The 27874-nt window shown below is 41.2% G+C and overlaps 2 protein-coding genes across 3 annotated transcripts; one reads left to right on the top strand and one right to left on the bottom strand.

The window, feature by feature from the left end:
- The first annotated feature begins 1505 nt into the window (after positions 1 to 1505).
- sh3bp1 (SH3-domain binding protein 1) lies at positions 1506 to 15876 on the top strand. The gene is made up of 18 exons (XM_030755129.1): positions 1506 to 1555; positions 6372 to 6414; positions 6646 to 6750; positions 6834 to 6910; positions 7335 to 7446; positions 7587 to 7663; positions 7769 to 7856; positions 7937 to 8005; positions 8104 to 8194; positions 8287 to 8423; positions 9072 to 9183; positions 9503 to 9584; positions 9669 to 9749; positions 11839 to 11952; positions 12062 to 12159; positions 12948 to 13104; positions 13213 to 13583; positions 15057 to 15876. The coding sequence occupies exons 1-18, from the start codon at positions 1506 to 1508 to the stop codon at positions 15341 to 15343; spliced, it is 2151 nt and encodes a 716-aa protein (XP_030610989.1). The 3' UTR covers positions 15344 to 15876.
- On the bottom strand, positions 15862 to 27447 carry cdc42ep1a (CDC42 effector protein (Rho GTPase binding) 1a). 2 transcript variants are annotated; one of them, XM_030755132.1, is made up of 4 exons: positions 27293 to 27447; positions 22841 to 22944; positions 19486 to 20473; positions 15862 to 17578 (listed from the first exon to the last, which is right to left on the bottom strand). In XM_030755132.1, exons 3-4 carry the CDS (start codon positions 19955 to 19957, stop codon positions 16860 to 16862), a joined length of 1191 nt encoding a protein of 396 aa, XP_030610992.1. In that variant the 5' UTR covers positions 19958 to 20473; positions 22841 to 22944; positions 27293 to 27447; the 3' UTR covers positions 15862 to 16859. The 2 variants fall into 2 exon arrangements, with proteins under 2 accessions (XP_030610992.1, XP_030610991.1); XM_030755131.1 differs by having other exon boundaries at positions 19486 to 20476.
- Between the last annotated feature and the right edge of the window lie 427 nt (positions 27448 to 27874).

The following is a 27874-nucleotide window of genomic DNA, read 5'->3' on the forward strand; positions in this document are numbered from 1 at the left end:
TTAAGTGGCTTAACAAACAAAACAACGTTCCTGTGAAAAGCCTGGTGAACTATTGCTCAAGACCACTTTAAAAAAAACAAAAAAAACCCAGTGTTGCAGAAATGTAATGTGACTCAACAAATTGTCAAGAGAGATGCTGTATTACTGAAAAACAAGATGCCAGTTCTTGTATGTTGTGTGTATTTTGTTAATGCTGCCACTAGGCTGTAGCATGTGGCAGGTGACAGCTGGTACGACCTGAAAGAGAAAATCTGCTGCGCAGCGAAGCGAAGGTTAGGTGCCATTTCACCATAATCCAAAAGGAGAACTGTCAGAATTCTGCAACCTGTAGACAGTGTTAGGTTTTAAAAAGCACCCCTTGGAAGTTATTTTAGGTGAAATTTGGGGAAATTTCACAGGCTGAAAGGTCTTTCTCTAATAACAGATTGAAGCTTTTTCAGAGCTTTGTCTCCGAGCTAAAACAGGGAAGGCCGAGCCATTTGTGAGTGGAGAAAGAAACTATCATTACATCATTTGCAGTGACCATAAATTAAAAAAAAACAAAAACAAATCATAGGATGGCGGTGGAGACCAGAAGCAGAGCTAAAAGGAGACACAGAGAAGTAATGCAACTTTAGCAGTGATTAAAGGTGAGCTCTGTGAATGAGCACACTTTTAACTGATAAACTAAGCACAAAGAGATTGTAGAAAGTCAGTGTTGTGTGTTGGGTTTAGGTAACAGAAAAGCTGAATATCTGAAGCAAAATAAATAAAAGAAATCTTAAAGAGGTAGAGAATGGGCTCAGTGAAATGGGAATAACATTTAGGCTGACAGGAAAAAATGTTTCAAACATCGGCCCAGTTTCCTCTTTTGGTTATTTCACATCCTTTTTAAGTCTTTTGCACAGGCAGTTTACAGAACTACGCACTAACCGCAGCAGCCAGATGGATATTTTAAGTGGGTGAGCATCATTCTAATTACAAGCAGACAACGAGCACATTACAAGCTTGACGCTTGCTGCTTTATGTCAGTCTGCAAAGGTGGCTGTGCCCTTTCAAATAGAGGAAAGCAAAAGTCAAAAGCCGTCGTACCTACGCAGTGTGATCCCACTCATTCGTCTCTGTGATTATGTGTGTCCTATCTGGGGTGTCATTTTAGGCTGTCAAATCATAGTGTCACAGTTAAAAAAAAAAAAAAAAATCTCTCTTCCTTTTCGCAGCTTGCATATCATCTGTGCAACTTCCTCATTCGCTGACTTGTGTTCGATGTGTCTCAAGAGCACGCTCCTGAAACAAGAACGAAAACTGAGGGCCAAAACACACAAACACACGAAAACAGCCAAAACTGAGGCAGAGCGACTGGTCTGCGCCTTCTCTTCCTGATGCAGTAACACAGCTGGAGCCTGTGTGGACTTTTTTTTTGGTTCTTTTTCTTAAAAATAAAAACAAAAAAAACAGGATACATTGTGGGGTTGAACAGAAGTGGGAAGCTCAGGTAGAAAGGCTGGTTGGACTCTGCTGCCAGCATGCTCCGGCAGTCTCTGAGCATCCTGAAGCAGCTCGGCTCTGGGACAAGGTAAGCCTGAACTTTTGTTCTGAATATCGCATTTAAACAACATTACATCTCAAGAGACAGATGGCTCTTGAGTAACATAAGATAAGATAAGATAGTGTTTATTTGTCACATGCACAGTTATACACAGTACAATGCACAGTGAAATGTATTTTGTAACTTCTTATTTATATGTGTGTGTATACACACACATATAAATAAGAAGAATAAAAACAAGAAATTCACACTATACACTATACACACTTCACATGGAATTATAGAATATTATAATAATTTACGTTGTGGAATAATAGTCCAGTTTAAGGCTCAGAGTTGAGCAGACGGATGGCTTGTGGGTAAAAACTCTTCTTCAACCTTTCAGTCTTAGTCCTCAGGCAGCGGTAACGCCGGCCTGATGGGAGCAGGGAGAAGAGAGAGTACTTATGGCCGTATTAGATAAAGAAATCTGGCTGATTGTGGGTGAACTGCACTGTGTAAGTTTAATTACCTTTGTGACTCTTCTCTGCTTAGCTTTTATCATTTCCTCTCTTCCTATGTTACTCGTCACCTTAAAGCTGCTCCTGCTGTGAATCTGCAACACAGAGTTATCCACAGCTGCATCAATAATAGGATGGATCGCTTTACTTTTAATGGGCATCAAGCGCAATCTCTGAGGGAGATTCTCATAAAACCTCACCTCAACCTCGTGTTTTCATTTTGGTTTGATATTCTGATTTGTTTGCTTTATGTTCTCACTTTCATTCTCATGGAAGTATGCAAAGTAGCTGGTTCTTCTTGAAAGTGACTCATGCTGTTTGGGTTTTGATGAAAAGCTCAGGCTCAGAGCAGCTCAGCACTTCTGAGCAGAGAACTTCAGGTTGTGGTGAGTGTTAGAAACACACACACTAGGAAGGCACTGGTTATTTACCAGGAAGTTTCCTGATATTGCAACGGTTAACTAGAAAATAAAAGCCTTTGTTTTTCTTTGGACATTGGCTGCTTTTTCACTCATTTTCAGTCCAGTGTACCTAAACATTTTCAGAGAAATGTTTTTTTTTTTTTTGGGTGGGGGGGGGGGGGGGGGGGGGGGGGGGTGTTAAGCTACTCAACGCTGACCTATGAATCATAATCAAGCGTAAAAAGGCTCCTGGGTTTTTCGTGCCATTTCCTGGTAGCGACATCGTCTAAAATAATGTAAAATTTCCATGATTTTAATCATAACATCTGAAAGAGGGCTTATTAAATCATTTAAAAATATACTAGTCAAGCTGAGGAAATTATGTTGTCCACATTCTCAAAAGGTGGGGTGTGCCAAAGAGCTGTTAGCTGAAGTCTTGGCATATCTCGGCATGGTGTCCCAAAAAAAAAAGACGAAATAAGTATAAATAAATAAAAAAAACTATGGCAGATGCACAGTATCTGAAAATCATGTCTTTAAGAAATAGAAAAAATCTAGGTATGATCTGACACGGGGCCTGAGAGATGCAGCTGGCCCTTCGGTTGATTCATCTGCTGTTCACTGAAGCCTCATCAGAAGTGGTCTCAGTAGAAGGAGGGCTGCCAAGAAGTCATTCTTAAGGAAACAAAGCTGGGAGAAAAGGCTGAGGTATGCCACATTACACAAGAACTGGACTGAAAATCAGTGGCGTCACTGGAGTGATGAATCCAAATTTAAAAGTTTTGGTTCAAATCACTCTCACTATTTACAGAGGAGAGAGATACAACAGTGAGTGTCTACAGCCGTCTGTCTTTGCCTTACATACTCCATGTACAGTACCAGTCAAAAGTCTGGACACGTGTGGCACAAGCCTTTTGCACAACACTGCAAATACAACCTCAAAAGTAGGTTTTGCACGGTGTTAGACATCCCTGTGGTTTATTATCACTGAGTCAGTGGATTAGCAAAGAAGTTGGTGACTAACTCGTGCACCTACACGCTGTTTGGTTTTCTTGGTACACACTTGCATGCAGCAGGGCTGGAGGAGTGTGGTTTCAGGCCGTGCTCCCTTTAACTTTGACACATTCTGGTTTAATAATAAACCTATGCAGCGTGCATCTGCAGCAGAGCACCGTGGGCTCCAACTAGCACAAACAGCACTTCTCAGTTTGTGCTGGAGCTCCGAGTTTTGATGAAATAAATACGCATATAATGCCTACATGGAATTATTGATGATTTCTTCTTTTTGTGTTTTGAATTGTCAGGTGTCAGATTCACTAGAGGAAATAAAACTATACGTTAGAGGTACTGAAGCATATCTGAACTGTTTGTGAACTGGGCTCGGTTTCCTTTCAGCGTAACACAAGTGTGAAGGCTGCAGTCACTTTTCTCAGTACCTCTCTGTAGAGACCCCTGCCTCCACTCGTCAAAGCAAAGAAGCTTGTGGTGTTCCTCCCCACCTGTTTCTGAATGAACCACAGCATTACCCTACACGCCCATGGTTAGATTGTTGTCTTGGTGTCGCATATTAGTCAGGCCTAAAATGTCCCGTTTCTTTACCACCCCCACATTTAGATATTTTTAGGTTCCTGTGCAGAAGAAGTGCAAACTGCAGGTCTGCTGCACTGATCTGTATTTAACAACTGCCATTAAAGTTTAGTCCTTTCAACCAGGACAGAAAAATACATTTTCATTAAAAAAAATCTTGCTTTTCAAATTGGTTCACCAGCACAAAATGCAGCACAGTAGATTTAAATTTCTAAAAAAAAGAAAAAGAAAAGAAAAAGTTCATGCTTGATGTGAATCAGTAGGAAAATCAACATTTTTAAGCAACCCAGTACAGAAATGACCTTATCATGACTCCTTGATGCATTGTTGGTGAAAGCTCGTGTGTTTTATAGTCATAGTCTTCTGTTACAGGTCAAAATTTGATTCGTCACCTTCATTAATGACCAGACACCTGAAAAAAAATCAGGTGTTTGGCTAATTACCAGATTTTAGCATAGGAGCGTACTAAACTGAGATGGTTAACACGATAACCTACCTGCTAAACGCATAGGCTGTAAATAAAAGATTGATGCAGCTGTTTGGTCTGAAAAGAGAAGTCAGAGCCATAAACCTGCATTCTTTCTGATGGCCACCAGGGTGCAGTGCAAATTGTCCAACTCTAATTTTATAGAAGTGTATAAGAAAAAGATTCTACGTCTTATTTGTTTTATGACTCAGTACATTTTGTCCTTGGTTATGGTCACAACTGGTAGATTCATGAATTATTTAACTGTAATACAGTAATTTTAGTATATTTTAGAGAGATATATTTGTATTTCATGTGTATTATTTGATGTTTGGGCCCCTATTTATAACTCTGGAGTCCCATCTCACTAATGACTACTTTATGTGTAATCATGACTGAAACTGCAGTTCATTTTTGAATAAACTGATGAAGTGAATTGACCTGAAACGTGTGAAAAAAGACTCGATGCAGTACCGAGAAAGGAGCTTGTAGAACCACTTTTAGCAGCAGTAACTATGAAGTAGTCATTTTCTGTATGACTTCATCAGTTTCTCACATCATGGTGGAAGAAATTTGGCCCACTCTTCTCTCACTTCAGGTCTGAAGGTCCTGTCACAGCATTTTCTTTTTCAGCCATTCTATCGTAGATTTGCTGCTCTGTTTGGGATCATTGTCCTGCTGCATGACCCAGTTTTAGCCAAATTTTATCTATCGGTCAGATGGCTTCATACTTTGGTATACAGAGGAGTTCATGCAGTGACTGCAAGGTGTCCAGGTCTGCAAAACTGCAAAACAGGCCTAAATCACCACCCCCTCCACCACCGTGCTTGATAGCTGGTATGAGGCATTGTGATATGCTGTTTGTTTTTTGCCAAACATGGAGCTGTGCATTATGGCCAGTCACCTCCACTTTGGTCTCGTCTGTCCAAAGGACACTGGGACTTTGTGCTCCTGCTCTGCCGTGCTGCCACATTCTTTTTGGAGAAACGAGGCTTTCACCTGGAAACCGTTCCCAGCAGCTTGTTCGGTCTTTATTAATCGTACTCTCATGAACGCTGTAATCTGTAGAGGCTGAGATGGAGCTCTTGGGTTTTTTTTTTTTTTTTAATAGTTTCTCTGAACATTGCATGTGATATATCCTGTGGAAGCAGTAAGGGTGAACTTGCTTTTCACAAGACTGCAGATCCAGGCCTGGTTGTAATGTCTGATTTAACCCTTTCATGCATGAATTATGACAATTTCAGTCAAAATTTTTTTTAATTCCTCCTTAGTCACGAAGTTGCAAACATGTCCACTTTGACTTAATATGTATTTAACGAACCAGTAACAGAAAACGATGCATCCTCAGATCCACTACTGCGGGCATTGACTAATCCCAATCCTGTTAATTACAATCAAATAAATAAAAATAACAAAAGCCATCTACTGTGTCGGCTGATATGCAACTATAACAACATTCCAATTAAGCACAGGTTCTTTTCAAACATTGAGAATGACACAATTTTAAGTCAAAATGTAAATTTCATGCCCCTTTATGAACCTTTAAATTTGTTTTATTCATTTATTTTTTAGCTACAACTAACAGTATCTGTTCTTTGATCTGCTGATCATGTTTTGATTAGCCAGGTAATGATTTATTTTAGACCACACAATATCAGAAACTAATTATAAAAAGTTCCAGCACAATATCACAGTCTGAGGTTTCATCTTTAAATCCATTTAGAATTAAATAAACAAGAGCAAGTCATCAAATTCTCATATGTAAGAAGCTGGAAGCATCAACAGTCAAGCATTTTTGTTAGCTTAATTATATGCATATAATATGATAATAAAACAAAACAGCTGATGTCACAGGTATGTTGTTTAAATGCAAATACGCATTTGCGCAGGTCACAAGATGCTACCGACCTTCTACACGAAGACCTGGTCATGGTGAGAAAATAATCTTTATGGGTTTTTTTATTCTTATACTATTATGAATAACATATTATTTAAGGTGTAATGTATTTTATGGCTTTAGCTGCATATTGTTAATAGTTACCTCAGTGATGCTCCACTAGCTCTAGAGGATACCTCACTTCTTTTTTAGTCTGATGTCAATTAAAAATGTCATCATTAGACACTCTAAGCTTCACTGTATGTGTGTTTGTGTCTCTGGCAAAGGTGGAGCAGAGGGTGGAACCAGCCAGGAGGGCGGCCCAGATCCTCCACAAAAAGCTGCAGGGCTGCATGCAGAGTCAACCAGGGCTGGAGGCCGAAAAACGAATGGTAGCAGCGCTGATAGACGCACAGCATTTCTGCAAATGCTCCGTTAGTTACTGAAAGTGTCACATGTGCTCGTGTCTCAACAGAAAAAGCTTCCTCTGATGCTTCTGTCTGTCAGCATGGCAGAAAGTTTCAAAGACTTCGATGCAGAGTCCTCAATCAGGTGACAGGTTTTATCCTCTGCAGTTACCCACCCCTCCATCCATCCATCCATCCATCCATCCATCCCTGTTCTTTACTTGACCTTACTGACTGCTGTCATGTGGAAACCTCATGACTTGAATGCGGAGGCTTTTGAATTTTCAGTTCTGGACTAAAAAAGAAAGCGGATGCTGTCTAAAACCTGTGATTAGAGCTCTGTACATGTGTTTTGTTTAGATTTTAATGCTCTTTTGGAGTAACCTGATGAGTTGCATTCATGTAATTTGCTCTTTATAATGATCCAAAGATCTGAAGGTACATGCTGGATCTGAATATTTGCTTCTAAATGCTTTTAAATACATTTTTAACATGACTACTGACATCTTTCCAAAACAGTAAATCAGATTTGAGGCAGATATTTACCGTGACTTATGTGTGTGTGACAGGAAGGTGCTGGAGATGTGCTGTTTCATGGAGAACATGCTGGCCAGAATGTTGGCAGACTTTGAGATGAAAATGGAAAAGGAGGTCCTGGAGCCACTAAACAAGCTTAGTGAGGTAAGAATGGTTTAATGTGCAGAAGATTAATGATAGGCAAAAAGAACAGTATAATTTAGAAGTATACACTACACAATGCACAACAAGCTGTAGCTAGATGAGCACTTAAAGCTTCTTTTTTTAAATGCATTTCCATGTAGGAGGATTTACCAGAAATCCTAAGGAACAAAAAGCAGTTTGCAAAGCTCACAATGGACTGGAACAATGCAAGAATCAGGTGAGTCACACAGCCTCAGTCTGGACTACATGTGTTACAGTTTAACCAAAGATATCACACGCCACAATTTTTCATATTTTTGTATGCATGTGTGTGTGTGGTTAGGAGTCAGGCTAGCACTGGTCCCCAGGCAAAGCAGGAGGGGCTTAGGGAGGAAATGGAAGAAGCTTGGAGGAAGTTGGAGAGCATCAAGGTAAGTGTTTTACTGCCTGGTGCCACCTGTGTGGAATCAGTGGTATAGCCTTGATCTCTGACCTTTTTTTGTCCCTGCAGGACCAGTACTCTGCAGACCTGTATCACTTTGCAACTAAGGAGGATGACTACGCAAATTACTTCATTCGTGTGAGTGACAGTTACAGTAATTATGTGCCCATTCTGACAAGGCAAACAGCGTTTCTTTTTATATCCATTGCTTCTGCTTCTTTTTTGGCCAAAAATAGCTTCTCGAGCTGCAAGCAGAGTACTACAAAAACTCTTACGAGTTCCTGGACAGAAACATCAACGAACTCAAAGAGAATCACAGTCAAAAAGGTGACTGGAGTTTCCTCTGGCTTGTGCATTGATTTGCTGCACTGACGTAATGTTTCTATATGCGTTCTCATGCCTGCTTGCGTACTTTGCAGAACCATCACTAAGCTTCTCCAACCAGAAGGTCTATGGGGAGCCTCTGCTCGCACATCTGTCTCAGAGCAGCAGAGAAATCGCTGCACCGATCCAGGAGTGTATTCACATGCTGCTGAGAACAGGCATGAGAGAGGAGGTAGGAGTGATGGGGGGAGACCACACTGTTCGCAGTAGAAACATGCAGTCCCAGAAGTGTCTTAAATTGCCCACTTATGTCTGAGAATATTATTGTTATAATAGTGTTAGTTGTTGCACATGTACAATGCACACGTACGGTGCTCTAAACACAGTTTCAGACATCTTTTTCTACTATTGGATCATTATGATGTCATAGAGTCAGGCACACACCTCGGTCAGATAAAGGTGGCTGGAGCCATGCAAAGTTATTGTAATAGGCTCCAGAAACTTAGAAAGTAGCTGCAAAGAAACATAAGAGGTCCCATTTAATGTCAAAGTAAGCATGCGGAGTGTCAGCAGCTCTGTAAAGCTGGAGTCATGTGAACTGACCACTGAAATTAAAAATACGTTTAGTGCGTTAGCATGTTAATATTTGTTTATTCGCACTAACCAGAAAGCTGAGACGGATGGGAACGCGATCAGTTTTGCAAAGTGTTGGACAAACTGAAAGGGCAAGCAGCAAATGTGTGTAACCAATAAATAAGACTTTCTTTTTCGGGGGCAGGGGGTTGCCCTGGTTTCTCTGGTTTTAACTAACTCCTGGTTGTTTGTGACTTCTTCCACTCAATCACTCTTTTTCTCCCGCCTTTTGGTGAACTTTCCTCAGGGTCTGTTTCGCTTGGCCGCAGCAGCCTCAGTGGTGAAGAGGCTGAAGACCTGTCTGGATCAGGGGACGGTGGACCACAGCGAGTTCAGCATGGACCCTCACGCTGTGGCAGGTAAGGCCGGCCGCGGTGACTTCTTTTTCCTGTCATGAGCACTCTTCCTCATCTGGCCAGCCGCCCCGACTTTCACAGCTCATTTTAACAACTCGGTTCCTCTTCTGTTTACTCCTGTCTCAGCTTCCCGTGAAGTTAAAAAAACACCATTTCACCGCACTAGAACATTTTTACAGTAGTGCAGTGCAGTATAACAGCATTCACTGATGCGTTATTTAGAGAAAACAGCAAGAAGGTGCAATATTACGGGCTAATCGATATTATTGTTTATCTAACAGTGCAAAAATGAGCTAGGACTTACTTCTGAATCTGTTGACAGGAGCATTGAAGTGTTATCTTCGAGAACTTCCCGAACCTCTAATGACCTTTGACCTCTACAATGACTGGTTTAAAGCAGCAGGGTCTGTACAAAATCTTTACTTGTTTCTACATTTCTCTTTTTTTACCGTGGAAGTGCTTCTAACGTCCGACCTCTCTCCTCACAGGGAAAAAGAGCTGCCAGAGAAGCTGGAGCAGTTCAAGATACTACTGAAGAAGCTGCCACCTGAAAACTACAACAACCTCAGGTCTGCAGTCTTTGTGTATCCCTTTTTTTCTGCAAAGCCACGCGATCAAATGTCACGTTGTGGTTTTACAGATTTGCATACATGCGCATACATACAGTTTGGGTGTGTTTAGACAATACATAAAAGATGAGCATTGCCACAGTGATGTCACTGACTGGTGTGTGGATTATAGTTTGATGCCTTTTCATTATTTGGAGCCAAAAATTATCATATTTGGACAGTAATTAATAGCTTTTTTTTTTTTTTTTTTAATTTTAACTCTCCAATATCTGTCCCAAATTACAGATCTTGATTTTTTTTTTTAATGGTGAAAAAGACTACTGAAAATTTCAGGCTTTCATCTTTAATAGTTTTGAGTTATTCATGTTCAAATAGTGCCAGAGTGTTAAAAAAAAAAAAAAAAAAGGAATTAAAGTGAGTTGATGGTCCATATTTAAAAAAAAAAATTGATATATGAAGCTAAAATTTCACAGCACTCATTATATATGTTCAAACTTTATGCAGATTGGAGATGGTCGAGCAGAAAATGTTCTAAAAATGTCCTGATTTGAGATGGAATGACCCAAGGTGCATCCATCCATCCATCCACCTTAGACAGTGTTAAAGCTACCGTGGTTCAATTCAATTCAATTCAGTTCAATTCAATTCAATTCAATTCAATTCAATTCAATTTTATTTACATAGCGCCAAATCACAACAAACTGTCGCATCAAGGCGCTTTGTATTGTGGGTAAAGACCCTACAATAATACAATACACCCACTGATTTGTGAAGCCTCAAGATGAGCCTGTTTTGAAACCGGATGTGATGAGAGAGGAGTCTGAGTATGGCATCACACGCTCATTGGCTAACAACTTCAGTCGCAACTCATTAGCCAGTAAGCATGCGCTGGATAATCCTGCTTTCTGAAACAAAGATCGATCCACTTTACAAAATGGAGTTTATATTTTAATTCAACATGAGCCAATATGGGTGACTGAGCAGAAAAGTGTTTCCTGAGTGGCCAAATCAGAAAGTTGTAGACTCTTAAAAGGCCATTTTTTTTTTTTTTTTTGGCAACAACAGGACTCGCCCCCTGGTGGCCATGAAAAAGAATGCATGTTTAAGGCACTTGCACGTTGGCTTTACTTGTCTTTTATGCTTGAATGGGACATTAAAACAACTGACTGCACAGCACACCATAATATTAGTTCTGTAATTCCTTAAAAAAAATGTGATCCAAAAGCACCAACGCCACAGTTAGCAGCTACACTGACTTGTATATCCATCCAGCTGTCCATCAAACTGGCCAAGATCAAGAGGTCAAAGATTGAAGAGCCCAAAACTGTTTTTGGTCCAGGGAATAAAAAAATAGAGGCTTACCAATATTTGGTGATTTTTAAAACTGACACAGATATTTTTTGATTTATTCTAATATATCAGCAAATTTTATTTATGTTAGACACATGAGACGTAAACAGTTTTCCCTAATATTTATGTGTAGTTATTTATTTACTCATTTTGTGTCCTCTGCTCATATGCTGCCAACAGGTAAGGTGCAATGTTAACATCCATAACGGTTTAAGGCTGTTCCTCCTGGCTCTTCTTTACTTTTCCAGTGTTCATTTATTAGTGTTGATACCCATAAATGAGCAAATAGCTCTTATTGGTCGATAATACTGGTCCACCGATAAATTAGTCTAATAAAAATCTTTGTTTCTGCTCTAAATTTGGACTTTGTAACATGTGAGTCTCTGGACACTGACTCGTTTTGGAGACGGCCTCAAGTGGCCACTCAGATAACTGCATTTTTTTTTAGCACTTCTAGCTTCATTTTTCAGCCCAGATTTCTAGTTAGGAACATATCATTGTGTAACTTTTCACTCACAGCACCATTATTTTAAAGCACAGCCTCACAAATTAAAAAATCAAACCTTGCAAATAATCACATTTTAACTTCTCTCCCTTTTTTTTTTTTTTTACCTCATATCATCAACAGATCCAGTGGACGCTTTCATCCTGTGTAGCACAGATTTTTCATATGCAGTCTTCTTTCTGTGTCTGCTTCCTTCTTTTACATTGTGTTTTTCTTCTTTTTTTTGCCTACCAGGTACCTGATCCAGTTCTCATCTCTGTTGTCTGAGCAGCAGGCTTTAAACAAGATGACACCGAGTAACATTGCCATCGTCCTGGGACCAAATCTGCTCTGGCCACGAGCTGAGGGGTATGTGATGTCACCTTGTGTTTCATCGTATTCCTCGTCCTGCCTGCTCTTACTCTTTTAATAATATTTCTTCTGCACATGAGTCCTCTGTATCTTTTTGCCTCTTTAGTGAAACTGCTCTCTTCGACATGGCAGCAGCTTCCTCAGTCCAGGTGGTGACGGTCATTGAGCCTCTTATTCAGTACAGCTCTGATCTCTTCCCTGAAGGTAAGATAGACTTTTAATGTTTTTTTTTTAAGTATAACTCTTTTTTTCTTTTGTTCATTGTAATTGTTTCCAATAACTCATCAGCATTGCAAAAACAAGGTCAGAATATCAGGCAGATTTCAAACTACAGGGATGGATTGAGCCCCTCTGTGGCCTGAAGGCCTGTTTACCTTGCATATTCAATAAGTATCAAAATTTACTTTTTAGTTACATAAACATGTATAAGAATATGTGCAAAACCTCCCTAATGTTTTGGCTAACGAGGAACTGGGCCCTGAGACACATATGTGAATTGCCCAGTTGATAATCCACATCTGGTAAGACAGCCAGATGTGTGAATAAAACAGATCTTCCATTTTTCACTTGCTCTAACCGACTTTGCTGCTAATCGCTGACCATCCGTGGGTGGTTTTAGTGTGACATTATTTGACATGTTTTTTTTTTTCCATTTGTAATAACTATAATAATCTTGCAAAACGTGCTTTGTTTTGCCAAATGCAGTGAAATTATATTATACTGTAGCGGAAAAAAATGTAAATGAATAAAACCTGTGGCTCTGCTGCACCCACTCTGAAAGTTAGTGCACCCTTTGTGCAGGAAACTTTAAAACAGCAGGTCAAAGGTGAACTAAGAACTTACTTTGTGAACGGTGATGAATGTTTACATCAGCTGAACCCAATGAATGGCTAAAACTGCAGAAATATGACTCAAAGTGTTATCTCTTTTTCCCTGATTGAATAGCATGTGATGAGGCACATATAAACTCTCTATTTATTTGTTTTGGTCAGCTGTATCATTCGAGATCCCAGAACTACCCGAGATGGATGTGTCTCTGCCTTCTCCCGTTGTCTCGGAGAAGGGGAAACTGAGCAGAACTGCTTCCTCCGCTTCCTCCACAGCCTCCTCCAGTTCCGCATATCACTTCCCTCTTTCCAAGACAAACAGGTACCACATAATAAGTGCCATAATCATCAGTGGGTTGATGTCATGTTAAATGTTCAGTGGTGACAAAAGCTGACAAGTGAAAATGGTTTAATGTCCATCACGCTTCAGCACGGCCTCTCAGGACAGTGGCATCTCCTTCCTGGTGAAATCCGGCTCCGTGAGCAGCCGCAGCAGCACCTCCACGTGGGCCGGTCCCGAAGCAGAGACAGCAGCACCAACACATCAAAACACGGCACCCAGCACCTCATCCTTGACCGATCCCGGCCCCTTTCTGCCCTCTAACTCTACAGCTGCTTGCAGCTCGACAGCAAACCAGAACCCAACACCAGTTCCTAGGCCACCGGGATCTACACCAAACCCAGGCCAGACACAGAGTCCCACCCAGAGGCAGATCTCAGATCAGAACCAGCTCGAGCCAATTTTGGAAGCACCACCAGATTCTCCCAGAGCATTTGTGAAGATTGCATCACCTTTTAAACGTAAGTCAAGGGCTCAGTCAAACAGGTCGAGCTGGGACTGCGTCTCCAGAACTTCAGCATTGCGCTTTAGTTATTTAGACATACTCATGAGACCTGACACTTAGATTCCCATAATGCACCATCTTTCAAACTTTAAAGATCAGGGTCTCAGTACCCTACCTCAAGACATAATAATGACACCGTCAGGGTAATTTTCCTATGTTATAAATATCCTTTCAGAAAGAGTTGTTTTTGGACTGAGGCCATCTCTCACCATCTCTCTTGTTTCTTTTCTATTGTGCAAAGTTCAGCACACTGGCTGTGGTGATTCAAGCTTACAATAAAAAGTAAATCTATCACTCTTGTTTTAGCAACCAGGATGTACACAGGAAACAGGAAGTCTCACACCGCTGACCAAAATATCAGTCTGTAGGTTCATGCGTCATCTCTAACACTTTGGTGCCTGGCTCACTGAATGACACCTTTTTCCTTATAAGTCTTCACATCCTGATATGATCGTCAAGCTACGAAACATTTTCTTTCTTTAACTTTAAACACTAATAATAATCTATAAACGTAATAATATTAGAATAGGAAATTACATATCTGTACTAACTAAACCTAGACGTTGTTGCTGTGTATGAAAGCACTGACACTGACCACACATGACACACATGTTAACATGATGTAATCCAAATACATATAGTGAAGAAGTGAGTGAGTTAACTTTGAGGGACACTTTTAATTTCTGTTGAATCTGACTTTTGCATTTATTTCAAAGAAGATGCTGCTTCCATAGACTGTAGGTAAAAGTTGGACATAGCCTCTGGGTCCAAAAATGAAGGCAAAGTAGTGCCATAAACCTGCAATCTTTCAAAAAGCAAGCAGGGGGAGACACCTCAAAAAGGATTCAGTCTGTATGGAATGAGAAAACGACCACACTGCTCACTCAGTGTGTACCCTCAGTAAACGCTTTCCTGATGACTTTGTGGTTTCAATTGCTAGTTTCAAGCATTACTTAAGCCTTTAACTTCAGGCAATTGCTGCTGAAGCGCCGGTTTCCTGCACTTACTAGCCGCGAAGAGCTGGTTAAGAAGTAGCGTATAGTTTAGCCGTCTTTTTACCGTAATTCTGCAACCGTTTGTCCTATCGGAAAAATTCAAATGGTTCCTGAAAGTCCAGAAATTGCAATTCACAGCCATATAGGGGTATTGTGGTATTTGTTGCCGGAAGTCCACGAATGGCTGCACTTTTTAAGTATGTTGTGCCACTGCCGATGCATTCGGAGTTAAAGGGTTAATTCAAAATTCAAAAATGTGTGACATAAAGGTGACTACGTCCATCTTTTATTTACAGTCTGTGATTATTTCTTGATTCGAGAGTTATGCAGAGCTGCAGTTGTACTTCAGTGTTTTAACATTAGTGAGTTTCAGTTTCAGAACTTCATAACTTCTTGCCCTCGGTGCTGTCATTTGTTCACTATCTTTCTTACAGCAAGGAGAACTTTCACCCCAGGCAAATCTAACCAACCAAACGAGCAGGTCACGGTTCAGTACTCCAAACCAAAGCCCCCGCCACCTCCCAAGGCGCAGTCCACTTCCCCCCCAGCCACACCTGCGACGGTTGCAGACACCAGGCCCCATCCGACACCTGCACCCAGAGCGTCGCAGGCCAGCGAGAAAAAGCCTCCTGTGAAAAAACCTGGACTCAGAGCTCCAAACTGCCCTCCACCTCGTCCTCCACCATCACAGGCGAAAGAGGTTCCTTCTATAGCACAGTGAGAAAAACATGCAAACTTCTATTGCTGAGCTGCTTGCAGCTGAAACACTTTTGTATTTTGTCTAAAGAAACATCCTGGGTACGCTTATGTTGTCAGTGTGTGCTGTTTGGTATGTGGATTTTAAGTATAGCAGCTTTAATCTTTTTTTTTTTCACAACAAGCATCTTTTATTTATTCTGATGTCCGTTGTTTTTCATGGTTTCATGGTCAGAGAAAAAAAAAAAAACAGACCTGCAATAAATGAATCCGCATAGAAAAAATACATTTCCTGTGTTTTAGGGTGGAATTTTCCATTAATGTACAAAACAACTGTACTTGTGTAAGCCACTTCAACGTGGGAAAACTTATTTTAAGGGTGACACTGGTTTTGGCATTTCACTTATTAAATGATACCCTACCCAGAATCTGATGATGGCTTTGCTCTCTTTGCTCAAACTTTTTACAGCGGTCTTTTGGGTTTCTGTTTGAGGAGTTTGGCTGGAATATTCCTTTAAACCCAATTGAAAATGAATGCACACCTCATTAAAAACATCTTTATTGTCACTTTATATTTTCATGGTATATCACTGGTACTGACTGCAGCACATGGATGTGAATCGCACTGTGTACTTACTGCAGGTGCTCATACTGTACGTACATATTTATAGGAGGTCTGTTGATATCTTCGTGTGCAGCTTTATAAAATAACATATGCATGACGTTTCTTCTATAAAAAAGCGATATAGGGGTCGGACTTCATAATCAAAAAAAGGTGCACAGAGTGTCTATATAGAAGGTCTGCAGCATACAATGCACAATATATAATTAAGGCTTTAGCTGCGTCTAGCAAATACCAGTATTACATGTAGTATTACATTGGTCCATGTAGTGTAATAGATGAGGCTTTATACTGTGAATTCTGGGATCTCTCATTTAATAATTTTCTTCCCTTTTTCTCCCCTGCTGGTATATTCCTGAGTAGAAAGAGATTGTGGTGATGCCAAAAGTTTGTATTAAGACCAAATATATTTTTCCAACCCTCCCAGAATTCCTTTCTGTGTTCTCATTAGTAATCTGGTCTCGCACTGAGAGCCTTTTCCCTTCGTATATGAGGAAGTATATAAAAAAAAAAAAATGGATAAAGTGAACTTCAGGGTTTGCGACTTCCACACTGAGTAATGCCGGGCTTTTCCTTTGATTGTAACTACATTCGCTGGTACATCCGCACTTTCCATACCCTCCTTGCTTCAGTTATTTTCTCGTGCAGAGAAGGAAACATGTAGCATCAAGTCTTTCACTCCTTTTAGGTACATTCAGCAGCAGGTTTGTATCAAAACTTTAAATCCTTGGAGTACGCTTGCATAGAAGGAAATCAGTACTAGGTGTGAAGGGTTTCCGAGCTCATCCTGTCAACAGAGCCAGCCTTTGTCAACCATGCGATGATGTTAGATGATTGGTTTGATTGGATTTACAGAGGAATTATACATCACATTTTTTTTTTTTAAACAATTTCCTCCAACATGTTTGATTTTCTGAGCTCAGACTTTGATTTCGTCCTCATCATCCATATAACTGTAGGACATTTTCTTCTTTGGCTGGCTCATGAACTCTGGATCTCCCGTCGCCATCCTGCTCTGTCCCTTCAAGAGGCCGGCACCATAGTGGCGCGCAAGCACGTCTGTAGCACTCTGGAACCGTTTGCTCTCCATCCTCATCCCCATCATCCCCCGGTCAGGAGACCCCATCACTACATCAGGAACTTTTACAGAAAGGCCAATCCCATTCACCTCCATTGCGCTCCCATCCTCCTCTTCCCATTGGGCCCCATGTGGGCTCTTTCTGCCCCCACAGTCTTCCCTCAGCAAGGAATCCACATATGAGATGGTAGCCGAGTCCATCTCTGACCCGTCAGTGGTCAGCCCACATGCTGACCCTATCTCCTCTCCCTCCCAAGCGTGACTGTGCTCCTCCGGGTGGCCGTCGATCAGGCTGAAAACCTCGCTCATGAGGGAGGGTCCGAGGTCAAAGGTGAAGGTATCCAGGGAGGTGAGGGAAGGAAGAGAGTCGGAGAAGGCGGTAGTGCGGCTGGGGTCGGAAGTCCCAACAGAGGTGGAACAGGTGGATAAGATGATATCAGAGGGGTCGGTCAGAGAGCCGCGGTGAATGTTGGAGGAGCAGGAGATGGGGACGGAGATGGATGGCTGCTGACGCTCAGAGCGTGAGAGACGAGGCAAGGTGACAAAACCGGACTCCAGACCTGAGGAAGACACACATGAAATCCATAAATTAAATATTAAAGCCGGATTGTGCCGCAGTGGCATGATTTTACACACAGTTCCATCAGGGGGCAGTGTGCATTCATATTATTTGATGATCACAGCCCAGCAAAAACTCCAGCATCAAAAGTGCTGACTTGTCCGGCTCTGTGAACAGTGAATCATCGGCCCGATGCTGCCAGATCACTGAAGAAGTCACGCTCTCACAAACTGCTGCCTGCATGACCCAAATGGGTAAATTACAGCACTTCTCGGTGCCAGCTGCACTGGGCCAAAAGTCTGGAGTTTTCATTCCAACCAAAGAAAACTGGATCACAGATTGACACATTTTAACCAGAGAGCGAGAAAGAATTAAACTAGTTAAGGAGGATTTGGTCTTACAGATAAAAAACACCACACATTAAAAAACTATTCCCTTTCCCTTACTGGAGATCTGATCGTATTTGAAGGATTAAAGAAGTCAGTAACTCAAACACACTCTGATCCCTTCAGATCATTTAAAGGAACTGTTTGAAATTTGGAGAAACCGATTATTTTCACTTATAATAAGATACTAAGATGCTAAATATGAAGCTGCAACCAGGTGATGGTTAGTCTAGCTTAGCACAAAGACTGTAAACAATGGCAAACTGCCACCTTGACTCTGTCCAAAGTTACCAAATCAGCCGACCAGCTGTGAATCTCGTCATTTGTTATGAAGTGCTGTTGCTGTTTATAGATTTATCTGGTCTTTATCATTTTCAGACAAAAAAATTCCAAAAATGTAAAACAGTTTATTTAAACTTGAACGCCACGAAGTCACTGAATCGTTAGACAAAGAAGTTAATGATAAAGTGGAAACTTACAAAGGTCAAAAAAAGGACTTTCCTGTGGGCTGTATTTAAATTCACCAAACCCTTCAGACAGACACACACACACACACACACACACACACACACACACACACACACACACACACACACACACACACACACACACACACACACAGTGGGCCAGACTGCATGAGCCATGAGTGTGGTGTTAACAGGGGTCATTCAAACAGCCTCCCAGACAGCTCGCTGCCAGCTCAGTCTGGACCTCTGGGTATTATCAGAGTGAACGCTGCTGATTACAAGCCAAGGTGATTCATAAGGACATCTGGGGCAAATCTGTCTCTAGATTACTGGGTAGATAATGGATGAGTTTTACTGCACTGCACAGGTGATTGACACTTTCCTGTAGTTTCTAGTTAACGCTGGTTAACTCGTTTGGTTTAGTTTGTGCCATTTAATATAAAGGAAAACGTTTATCCTTACATTTAGGGGCGGTTTGAGGATTTGCTTAATCCCTGAAGGACTGGGCAAAAAGAAATGACGTGACATTGTGTTGGGAAGTTATTTTAGACTTGGGAAGTTTTTTTAGTCCATTATTAATTGAGTTAGTTTCACACAGCAAACCAGGAAGAACTTGTGCAACTTTAGCTTATATGCACCCAGCACATGGATGTGGAATTTATGGTCCCATGTTGGCAGCTCTTTGGCTACACAGAGTGAGTGATTATGGGAAATCAGTGCAGAGGCTACAGAAGCAGACTTGTGTGTGTAGTCCTATGAAACATGACACTACTAGCCAGGATACTGCAGAATACTGATTCCCATTTGGAGAAGATCAGCATTCATGTAGTGCTTTTGTGTTTTTGATCACCTACTGAATGTAACCCTACTATTTACCAAGTATTTTTTGTCTCTACCAAATCCAGAGGGAAATACTCATCTCTTTACCTGCTAAATTCTGGTTTTCCATTCTGATGTGTGGTGCAGGCTAATAAGAACTAATAAGAGTGATAAAAGTGAACCAAATTATGCTGTGAACAATCATTCAATCCAAAAAACCAGTATCTTCCACTCACCATAAGAGCTTTTCTTCTCCTCAGGTGTGTTTTGAGAACTGGGGAAAAGCACCTTGATGGTAGGACTTCCATTAGGCATATCTACATCCAGCCTGGGCAGGGAGATGGCATTCTTGATGATGGGGGAAACGACAGGAGGCGGTGGCGAGAGATCCTTGGATGCCTCTCTGGGTCGGTTGTCAGAGCCCCTCCTGATTTGACGGAGCGTCCTTGAGAAGAATGCTCCGATCTTGTTGTCTGGAGTGGACACAGAATCGGTTTCCCCGTTGTTCCCGTTGGTGGTCCCGCCGTGATTGCTGAGGAAGGACGTGTCCCCAAATACGTCGCCACCACGGCCCACATGCATGGTGTGGCGAAAGTCCCCCAGAGGAGGGCTGATCATGTCCACTGTTAGGTCTCCTTTAAAGCGGCGCTTGCTGTGGGAGTGTGAGACCAGACCCTTTAGGCCTGACAGCTTTTCCTGGAGATTCATGGTCAGAAATGGAGAACGGCTCGGCTTTTCTTGAAAATCAACTCAAATCAATTTCTGGAATTTCCTTTAATCCCACCGAAAGGATAACTGAATAATAAATCTCAACTTCTCTCTTCTTTTTCACAAAATCACTGACAGTTCATGAGTCCACAGTATGGACCTGGAAAATAGCTCTCAAAGGTTATTCCAAGATCTGAAGCTGTGTAGTTTTTGAGGCTGAAACATTAAACTCCAGGCCTGCAGCGCCAAATAGTTCACTGGAATATCATGTCTGTTTATCATGTACAGGCCAAGTTCTGTCCCAGTCTTTGTAGCTTGTTGACATGCATAGCTGGCTGAATTAAACAGGCACAAATTGAGGAGAACACTATGCAGTTGTGTTCCTGGAGGCAGCCGATCCAGTTGGAGTGTGGTCAGGTGGAATGGCTTGCTTTGGGCTTTGGCTTTGTCGACATCAGCTCAGAAATAGGTCCAAATCCAGCTGCAAACGGTTCTGCGGTCGCACCATGGAGCCATCTACTGAAAGTAAAAACAGGGAAAAAACATCTATCTTTAAAATGCAGACAGGGACGCGCTTGTTTTTGAGGTAGATTGACAGAAATGGATCACACTTGCGATCTATAATGTCTAAGTTGAGATTCGGTAGAGAGCCTGGTGCTTTCTGTTTCTGGATACTACACGTCTTTTTCTTTCCGCAGGTTTTTAGGATTCCGCGTTCCGAGTGTCCGCTGGTCTGGAACCATCTAAATTTAGACCACAGTTACTCCTCTGTGCAGCAAACCCAAGTCTGCTTCTTATCCTTGAAATGGGTGTACTTTCAGGGAATTCCTGCTTCCATTTTGTCCCGCTTTGTCTAGCGGGCAGGTTACACGGAGTTCATTTTACATTTCTCTGGGAAAAAAAAAGCTTTCAAAGTAGGAGCTGCAGGCGTCATTCAGCAAGCTCACATTTGTTTATAAACAAGCTAAATTTTCTCAGGGAGTTAGGAAGAGATAAAGAAAATATCCTGATAAGAAAATTATTGTTGCTATTTGGCTCTAATGTCAGAGCTCCCAAACAGTCGACATACTTTAAAACGTATAGTAGGAAGAAATGTAAAATAGAAATATGTCAGTAATGTTATTTATGATACTCTTTTTTACCTTACCTTTTACCCTCAGCTGTTCAGTTTTCCTTCCTCTGTGTTCTGGTGTTAGTCCAATTTTAAGGATTTATTAGTTTCCTCCTTTTATATTTTTCTTTTCCAAACGCTCCACAGTGTAGTGGTTAACACATCTGCCTGAGCTACTGAGACACAAATTCCTGGGAAGGTTGTGTTAAAATAATGACCTGAATCATTTCTTTCGGGTTTTTCAGGAAAATTGAAAACTAGATGATTTAGGCAAAAATAAAACTTTTGTAAAAAAAAAAAAAAAAAAAAAATGACTTAGTCCATTATTTTAACAAGGTGATGATATGTGGGCTCTTCTATGTTGGGATCCCATTGAAGGTAAGGCAGCAGACAAAAGAAGCTTTTAAATATTGTTGCTTTTTCATGCCTTCATTGTCTGCTTCTTTTCAACATCTGCAAATCGATGAGGTGACAAAAGCACCAGCCTTTTAATCTGCTTAAGCTACCTAACCAAAGCTAATCTTTATGCAGGTAATATTAATCAGATTAATATTATTACTAAGCCGTCAATCACTGCATTATCCACAAGCTAGAGCCCGCAGTCCATGATGCTGTAGAAGACGTTACAGAGGTAAAGTCACTTTCGTCTTTGTTAACTCTCAAACTCCAAAAAGTGGGAATGAGGCAGAGCACTAGCTGCTAGCAACATCTGTATTTTTTCCAGTTGTTTTTTTTTTTTTTTTTAAGAATATGCTTTTTCTTCTTTTTGTGCTCCATTTTAATGATGTCACATAACTTACAACCTTTTACTGCCTTTTTTCGGCCTTGGAGCTCCACACCTCTGTAGGTCTGTCTTGGCCTTTTGTTATGTGTTCGCTGCCAGCAGAGTAATTTGTATCAAATTTAAAAATATTTTAATAGCATGAGGCAACCCTGACATGGACTTCTGGTTCTTTCCACTTTCCAGATGCAGCAGCTAAGTATCAGTGGGCCTCTCACGCGTGCACGGCCCTGTCTGGCTTCATTAATGACCGGTTCATGAGATGGGGAATTGCATCAGGTCCAAGGCAGCCCTTCTAATTTGATGCTGACCGCAGTCCCAGGCCCTACGCTCCACTTCCCCTGGCTGCCGTTTTAAGAGGGGCATCTGGGAGCAGAGGGGGAGGAAATATGCCACATACCAGCACTGAGCAAAGCCATATCGAGGCTTGCAAAGGGATGCCGAGGACCAATATACTGAGGTGTGATCTGGAATCTGGTGCATGTTCCCATGAACTGCGTTGAAGTAAATAAGGGGAAAATAAAGTCCCAGAAGGGGAAATGTTCATCTTAGGTTAGAAAGAAAACCCCAGCTTAATTGATAACCTGCAGCATTACAGGAATGCTGCACACATGAAGGCATTAATTACTCTGGCTGTGTACTTACAGAAAGCTCTGGTCTTTTGTTTCTGCCTGTAATCCTGTTAAAAGACCTTTGACCACAGCTCAGAGGGGGTCTGTCCCTCTGACTCATCTTATGTATTTGAAACCTCCGGGCAAAGCTCAACATCCTATCCACTCGCCTTCTTCCCTCCCTGAGAAACTCACTCGTGCACTGGCTGGTTTCTGCGCACTCCACTGAATTACATAAAATGGCCTGAATTTAAAACAAGGATGAAAAATACATTAAATGGTATTACGTTTAACACTATAATCCAGGGAGCAGCCTTTGTGCATTCGTCTTAGATATCAGAAAAACAGAGGACCTCTTGACAGCAGGGACTTGGACATACCCTGGATTATCCCCTAATCCTTCATCTCCTCTATTATCCTTGGTATGGCACCTCTGTCTGGGCAAATCCTGGCTGCTTCAACTTGGAGCCGCTGGTCCTGATTTCTGCAAGAATTTAAATAAAATGCAAAATGAGTTGGAGGGAAGAAAAGAGCGAGTTTAAAGCAAAGTAGGGTAAGAAGGAGGAGTGAAGGGAGAGGATGGCAAATACAGGCAGAAATGAGGATGAAAGGAATAGGTGGTAGGAGGAATGAAAGGAAGAGAAAAGGTCAGCTGAGGAGAGAAAGCAAAGGGAACAAGATGTGAGAGGATGAGGGCACGCTGATGGAAGTTTATGAGGAAGGAGAAAGGGAGGAATACAGGCTGTGACATGAGGGGAAAAACAGTCATAGATTGATCCACAACCTTATTAATATAATCACTCTTTCAACATGAGTTTTATGGATAGACTCATTTCACAGCAGACACTGTGACTTGTCAAAGTAGTTGAAAGCACAGGTTTATTAAAGATGGCTGGATTCCACTTGTGGGAGAGATCCCTCTATTGTGGATAGAGTTAACACAAAACATTAGCTGTTCCCAGACTGTGAATCTCAGTGACTTCAGTGATCCTGTGTGTGAGAGCTGTGAAGCGCTGATGTGAATATGAATTTATGTTGCAGGCCCAGTGATGAAAACGAGTGTCATGGGGCTAGAAATTCGTACCTAATCCAGATTTTATATTCAGTTTTCAGTTGCCAAGTTCCCATTCGAGGGATTCTCTTGCATTCTTATGTTAGAGACTCAGTACAATATTTCCATGTCACTGTGTACGGTATTTTCCTGAGGTGGCTTTGCTGGATATAAACCGGAGTAACCACAGCCTAATAGGATCCGTGTGTGTTGGTTGTTGTGTGTGCATGAACAGATTCCTGAGCAGAGCATCAGTCGGTGGAATCCTTACCACCATCAAACATCCTTCCCTTCAACCTCTGCTCTGATTCAAACCATGCTTACATCCTAATCTCCTTTTTTTTCTCATTTATTTCCTTTAATTTGTCTTTCTTTTTAAACTATGTTTATTTCCTCATTCTGCCTTTTTCCTTTGTTCCCATATTTGCTTTCTCTACCTCTAATAGCTCTCTTTCTTTCTTTTCCTTCTCCTTGAATGTCTTGACTGACTTATGAAGGATGTAAAAGCTTAAATAAAACAGCTGTCAGGCCACACACACACATGCACACACACATACTTCTTTTCATGACTGCAACTCCAAATGTTTACTCTGCTACAGTTTGTCTTGAGTAAAATCAGCGGTAGACTTTGTGTTTTATCACGGGTTTCCCCCTCCCTCCTCGCTCCCTCTCTTCTCGTCCTCCACTGGCTAACCCCGCTAACCAGGTGAACAAACATACAAGATAAGGCCACATTTTTCAGGGTCAGTCTTTGGCTTTCAATTACCGTCCTATTTTCACCAACCATACTCAGTTTGAATCCAAGTAAAACACTGCTACACTTCCTCCTCAGTCAAAAAAAACATTTTCATGCTTCAATAAATATCCATACTGTCCGAGCCTCTCTGCTTCCTATATCTGCTCGAACCGGCAGACCTAATTTGCCTTCTTTGCTGCTTCTGCTTTTATCTCCTTCATACTCATACACAAACTTGTTCCTTTAATACTCATGCACACGCACTCATTCATCATTTAATATTTACTATATCTGGAATATTTAAAGTTAAGATCGATTTTTTACTCACTTACATGAGCATAAAAGCATACATACCCATGTAGTGCTAAAAACTGCATTTGAGTAATAATCACTGTACGGTATACAAGTCAGTAAGAAACATTGTAATGCAGAAATTAGTTAGTCTCAACTTTATTGCTAGCTGGTGGCTTTTTCCTTTTGGACTGTTTGCTAGCCTAAACCTGTTTCTTGCTCCTGCTCCCTTTGCCAAGTTTTCTGTTCTTTCACAACACATAGATACATATTTGCAGCACTAAAGGCAGATTTACTCCAAAAATCCTCATTTTTAGCTGGCTACAGACAGTTTTATAGCTAGCTTAATAGTTAGGCTAACTGCACAAGTTGATTCACTAATAAAAACACATCTACACAGATATAATGTAACCTATAGCAAAATTAAATCTGGGATATTAATAAGATTAATTTCTTTAGCAAAGCTTTTAGACATTAGCTTAAATATGCATGTTTCCAGTTCAGTTGTTCAGGCTATGTTAGATTAGCAAAGCTGTGACACCATAGGTGCAGTGAATTCCTGGTTCGCTGATAATCCCAATATCAAGTCAGATAGTTGTGGTCAGAGTTTAATACTATGATTAGTAAAGGTCTTAGTAACATGGGCATTGAGACCAGTTGGCAACTAGATAGCAATCACTATGGTTAACCATGGTAATGTGCTAGCACCCAAAGCAATCAAGGAGATTTTTTTTTTTGGTGCAACATCCTCACCCAGTGACTACAAACAGTTGGGAAATACAAATTCTGTGTGACTAGGGCCTAAAATACAATGTTATGAAGTAAGACTCAGCTGTCTAAACATATCTCTGTCAGGAGTGACTCACTTTTCTGCTAGACAATACCGCCCAGTAATATTGTAATTGTAAGGTATTGTAAGGTGATTAGTACTCGTTACTGCTAAAAGTAAGGCTCTTGTAAGTCAAGCAGATCTTATACAAAAAAGCGACAAGACAAATGCTAAAATTAACTTGTAAATGTATCTTTGACGATTGATGCTAACACAATTTTAAACGATGAGGGTGGAATCTCAGATGTTTTAGGATGCAAATGGTTAATCTTTCCATCAACAGCAGGCAGCAGTGACTAGTCAGCTATTATGGATAGGTTGTTTCAGTGTGGACTTTAACTAGTGGGATGGACCCTGTTGTCAGATGGGACCATTTGGTGATGTCAAACAATGATAGTGTAGATCTTGCCCCCCCCTCAAAAAAAAAGTAAATAAATAAATCCAGGGAGCTGTGTGGAGAGAAAACAAATGCAGCAACTGGCAACTGGAGTCACACCTTGGTACCTCACCCCTTTGCTGGTTAGCTGCCTCAATGACACCTAAAGGTCACAGAAGTTCCCTCAAAGGAATGTAGGACTCAGGTTAAAAAAAATGGACAGATGAAAACAATGAGGGATGTATGTGCATGTTTACTTAATCAAGTATGTTTTCAAGAACTGTGCCATTAGTGTAAATCATGTGAGGGGGATGTACAGAAAACACATCACATGCATGTGTTAACCATCTGCTGCTGTGAACAGCACACCAGAATGGCGATATCAAAGGAGAATATACTGTACGCCCACCCTGGGGAGATTAACTGAGGGAATTACAGAGCCAGTTAAACATGAAAAGGTCAAACAGGTCCACAGAAAGGAAGGCTGGATCCATAACAGCATGCGGTTTATTGGATTTTAAGTTATCATCAGTGACGCGGCTGGATGATTATTGACCGCCTCGGTGCACGTTTGCTTACTGCAGGCCAGCGATCTCTTTTATCACTGCGTACGTGTTTGTGTGAGTCTGCTTGTGTTATTTAACAGGGTGGGCTTTCTCGGTGCTCGCCTGCAGGGTGTAGGGCCAGAGAGCCACTAACCCCCGACTGGTAATGAGTCCAATGCTGCGCTCCCTGTTACTCTCCACATTTAACACTTCAAACGGCACCAGCTTCACCAAGTCAAGATCCACTGAATCAGGACACATCTTGGTAATGCCGCTGACATGTACGAAAATTGATAGGTTACGTTGTGTAACTGCTGTAATTACAAAGTAGCGTGATAAAAATCAAAGCATATGCCAGATTTTATTTTGACCACGGCTGCAGTGGTGAAATGATATACCGCTGCTGCTGGATATAAATATGCTGCTGAGAAGATTGAGTTTCATGTCAGACACACAAGAAAAGACCCTATACTGTACAGTGTAACCATTAACACCACACACGATTACAGCTGGGCTTTAGTCAGTATTTTTACAAGTCCTAAATGACCTGCCTTAGCTGAAACTAAACCTGGATTTACTTTCCTTCTCTCATCACAGGGAGACTTTTTTTTAAGTTAATTTTTAAGTTAATTAAACATTGAGTTTTTTTTTTTTAAAGGCGCTGATAATTAATCACATTAAAACAACCGCAATAATGTCAGCAGGCAATTAATAAGTTGTTTTGATTTATGTCCTCTCGTGCAGGTAATGGATCAAGACAGAGACAAATTTAAAATCACTCATGAGAATGTGATGCATTTATCACAGGAATATTAGATCTTCCTATTACATATTGGCTATAATATGAAAATGTCACTACAAAGTCAATGCACTTACTGTTTATCTAAAATATAAGTCATATCGTGTTCCCAGTAACCTATCACTGAGGACCTCTTACTGACTTAATCTTAATTTCTTAAGGATATTATGCAGTGGCTCAATATCCAAAGAGAATACAGACTCACCTCGGGAAACTGAAAAGCGAAGAAAAGATGATCGGTTGACTCCAGTTTAATTACTTCTCGGTAGGCAGTCCGCTGTAGGTTGGAGTGGTCTGAGCGAGCCTCTGGTGCAACCGGACTGTCCCGCTGGTGCGCCTGGTGCGCAGAGCGGGGCAGCGCGGAGGATGAGGAAAGGGGCGGGCTGAGGTTCAAATACCAACGAAGCCATTAGAGAGCTAAGACGGGAGCTCCCACACTGCTTCATGCTTCGGCTTCATGTCTCTCTCCAAAGTTGGTTTGTATGCACGTTTTGAAGCAATAAGAAATGACGCAGTGATTTTACTGCCAGCTTTCTATCAAATATGTATCCTACTCCATCATGTATACATATAAAAAGTGTATTTTTTTTTAGACTACCCACAAACTTTGGTCAAGTGGGAATCATCAGACTCCATCAGCTGAGTATCTGCTGACTTATAGCTAGGGGGAAGTAGCCCATAATGATGAAAATTGTGTAGTAATGGCGTTAATGAGCAGCAAGTCATTACTATGACAATCAAACTAAGCCCAATGACTTCAGTGAAGTCACTGAGTTTTCATACTCTG

This window comes from Archocentrus centrarchus, chromosome 19, assembly GCF_007364275.1.
Source record: "Archocentrus centrarchus isolate MPI-CPG fArcCen1 chromosome 19, fArcCen1, whole genome shotgun sequence".
Lineage (NCBI taxonomy): Eukaryota > Metazoa > Chordata > Actinopteri > Cichliformes > Cichlidae > Archocentrus > Archocentrus centrarchus.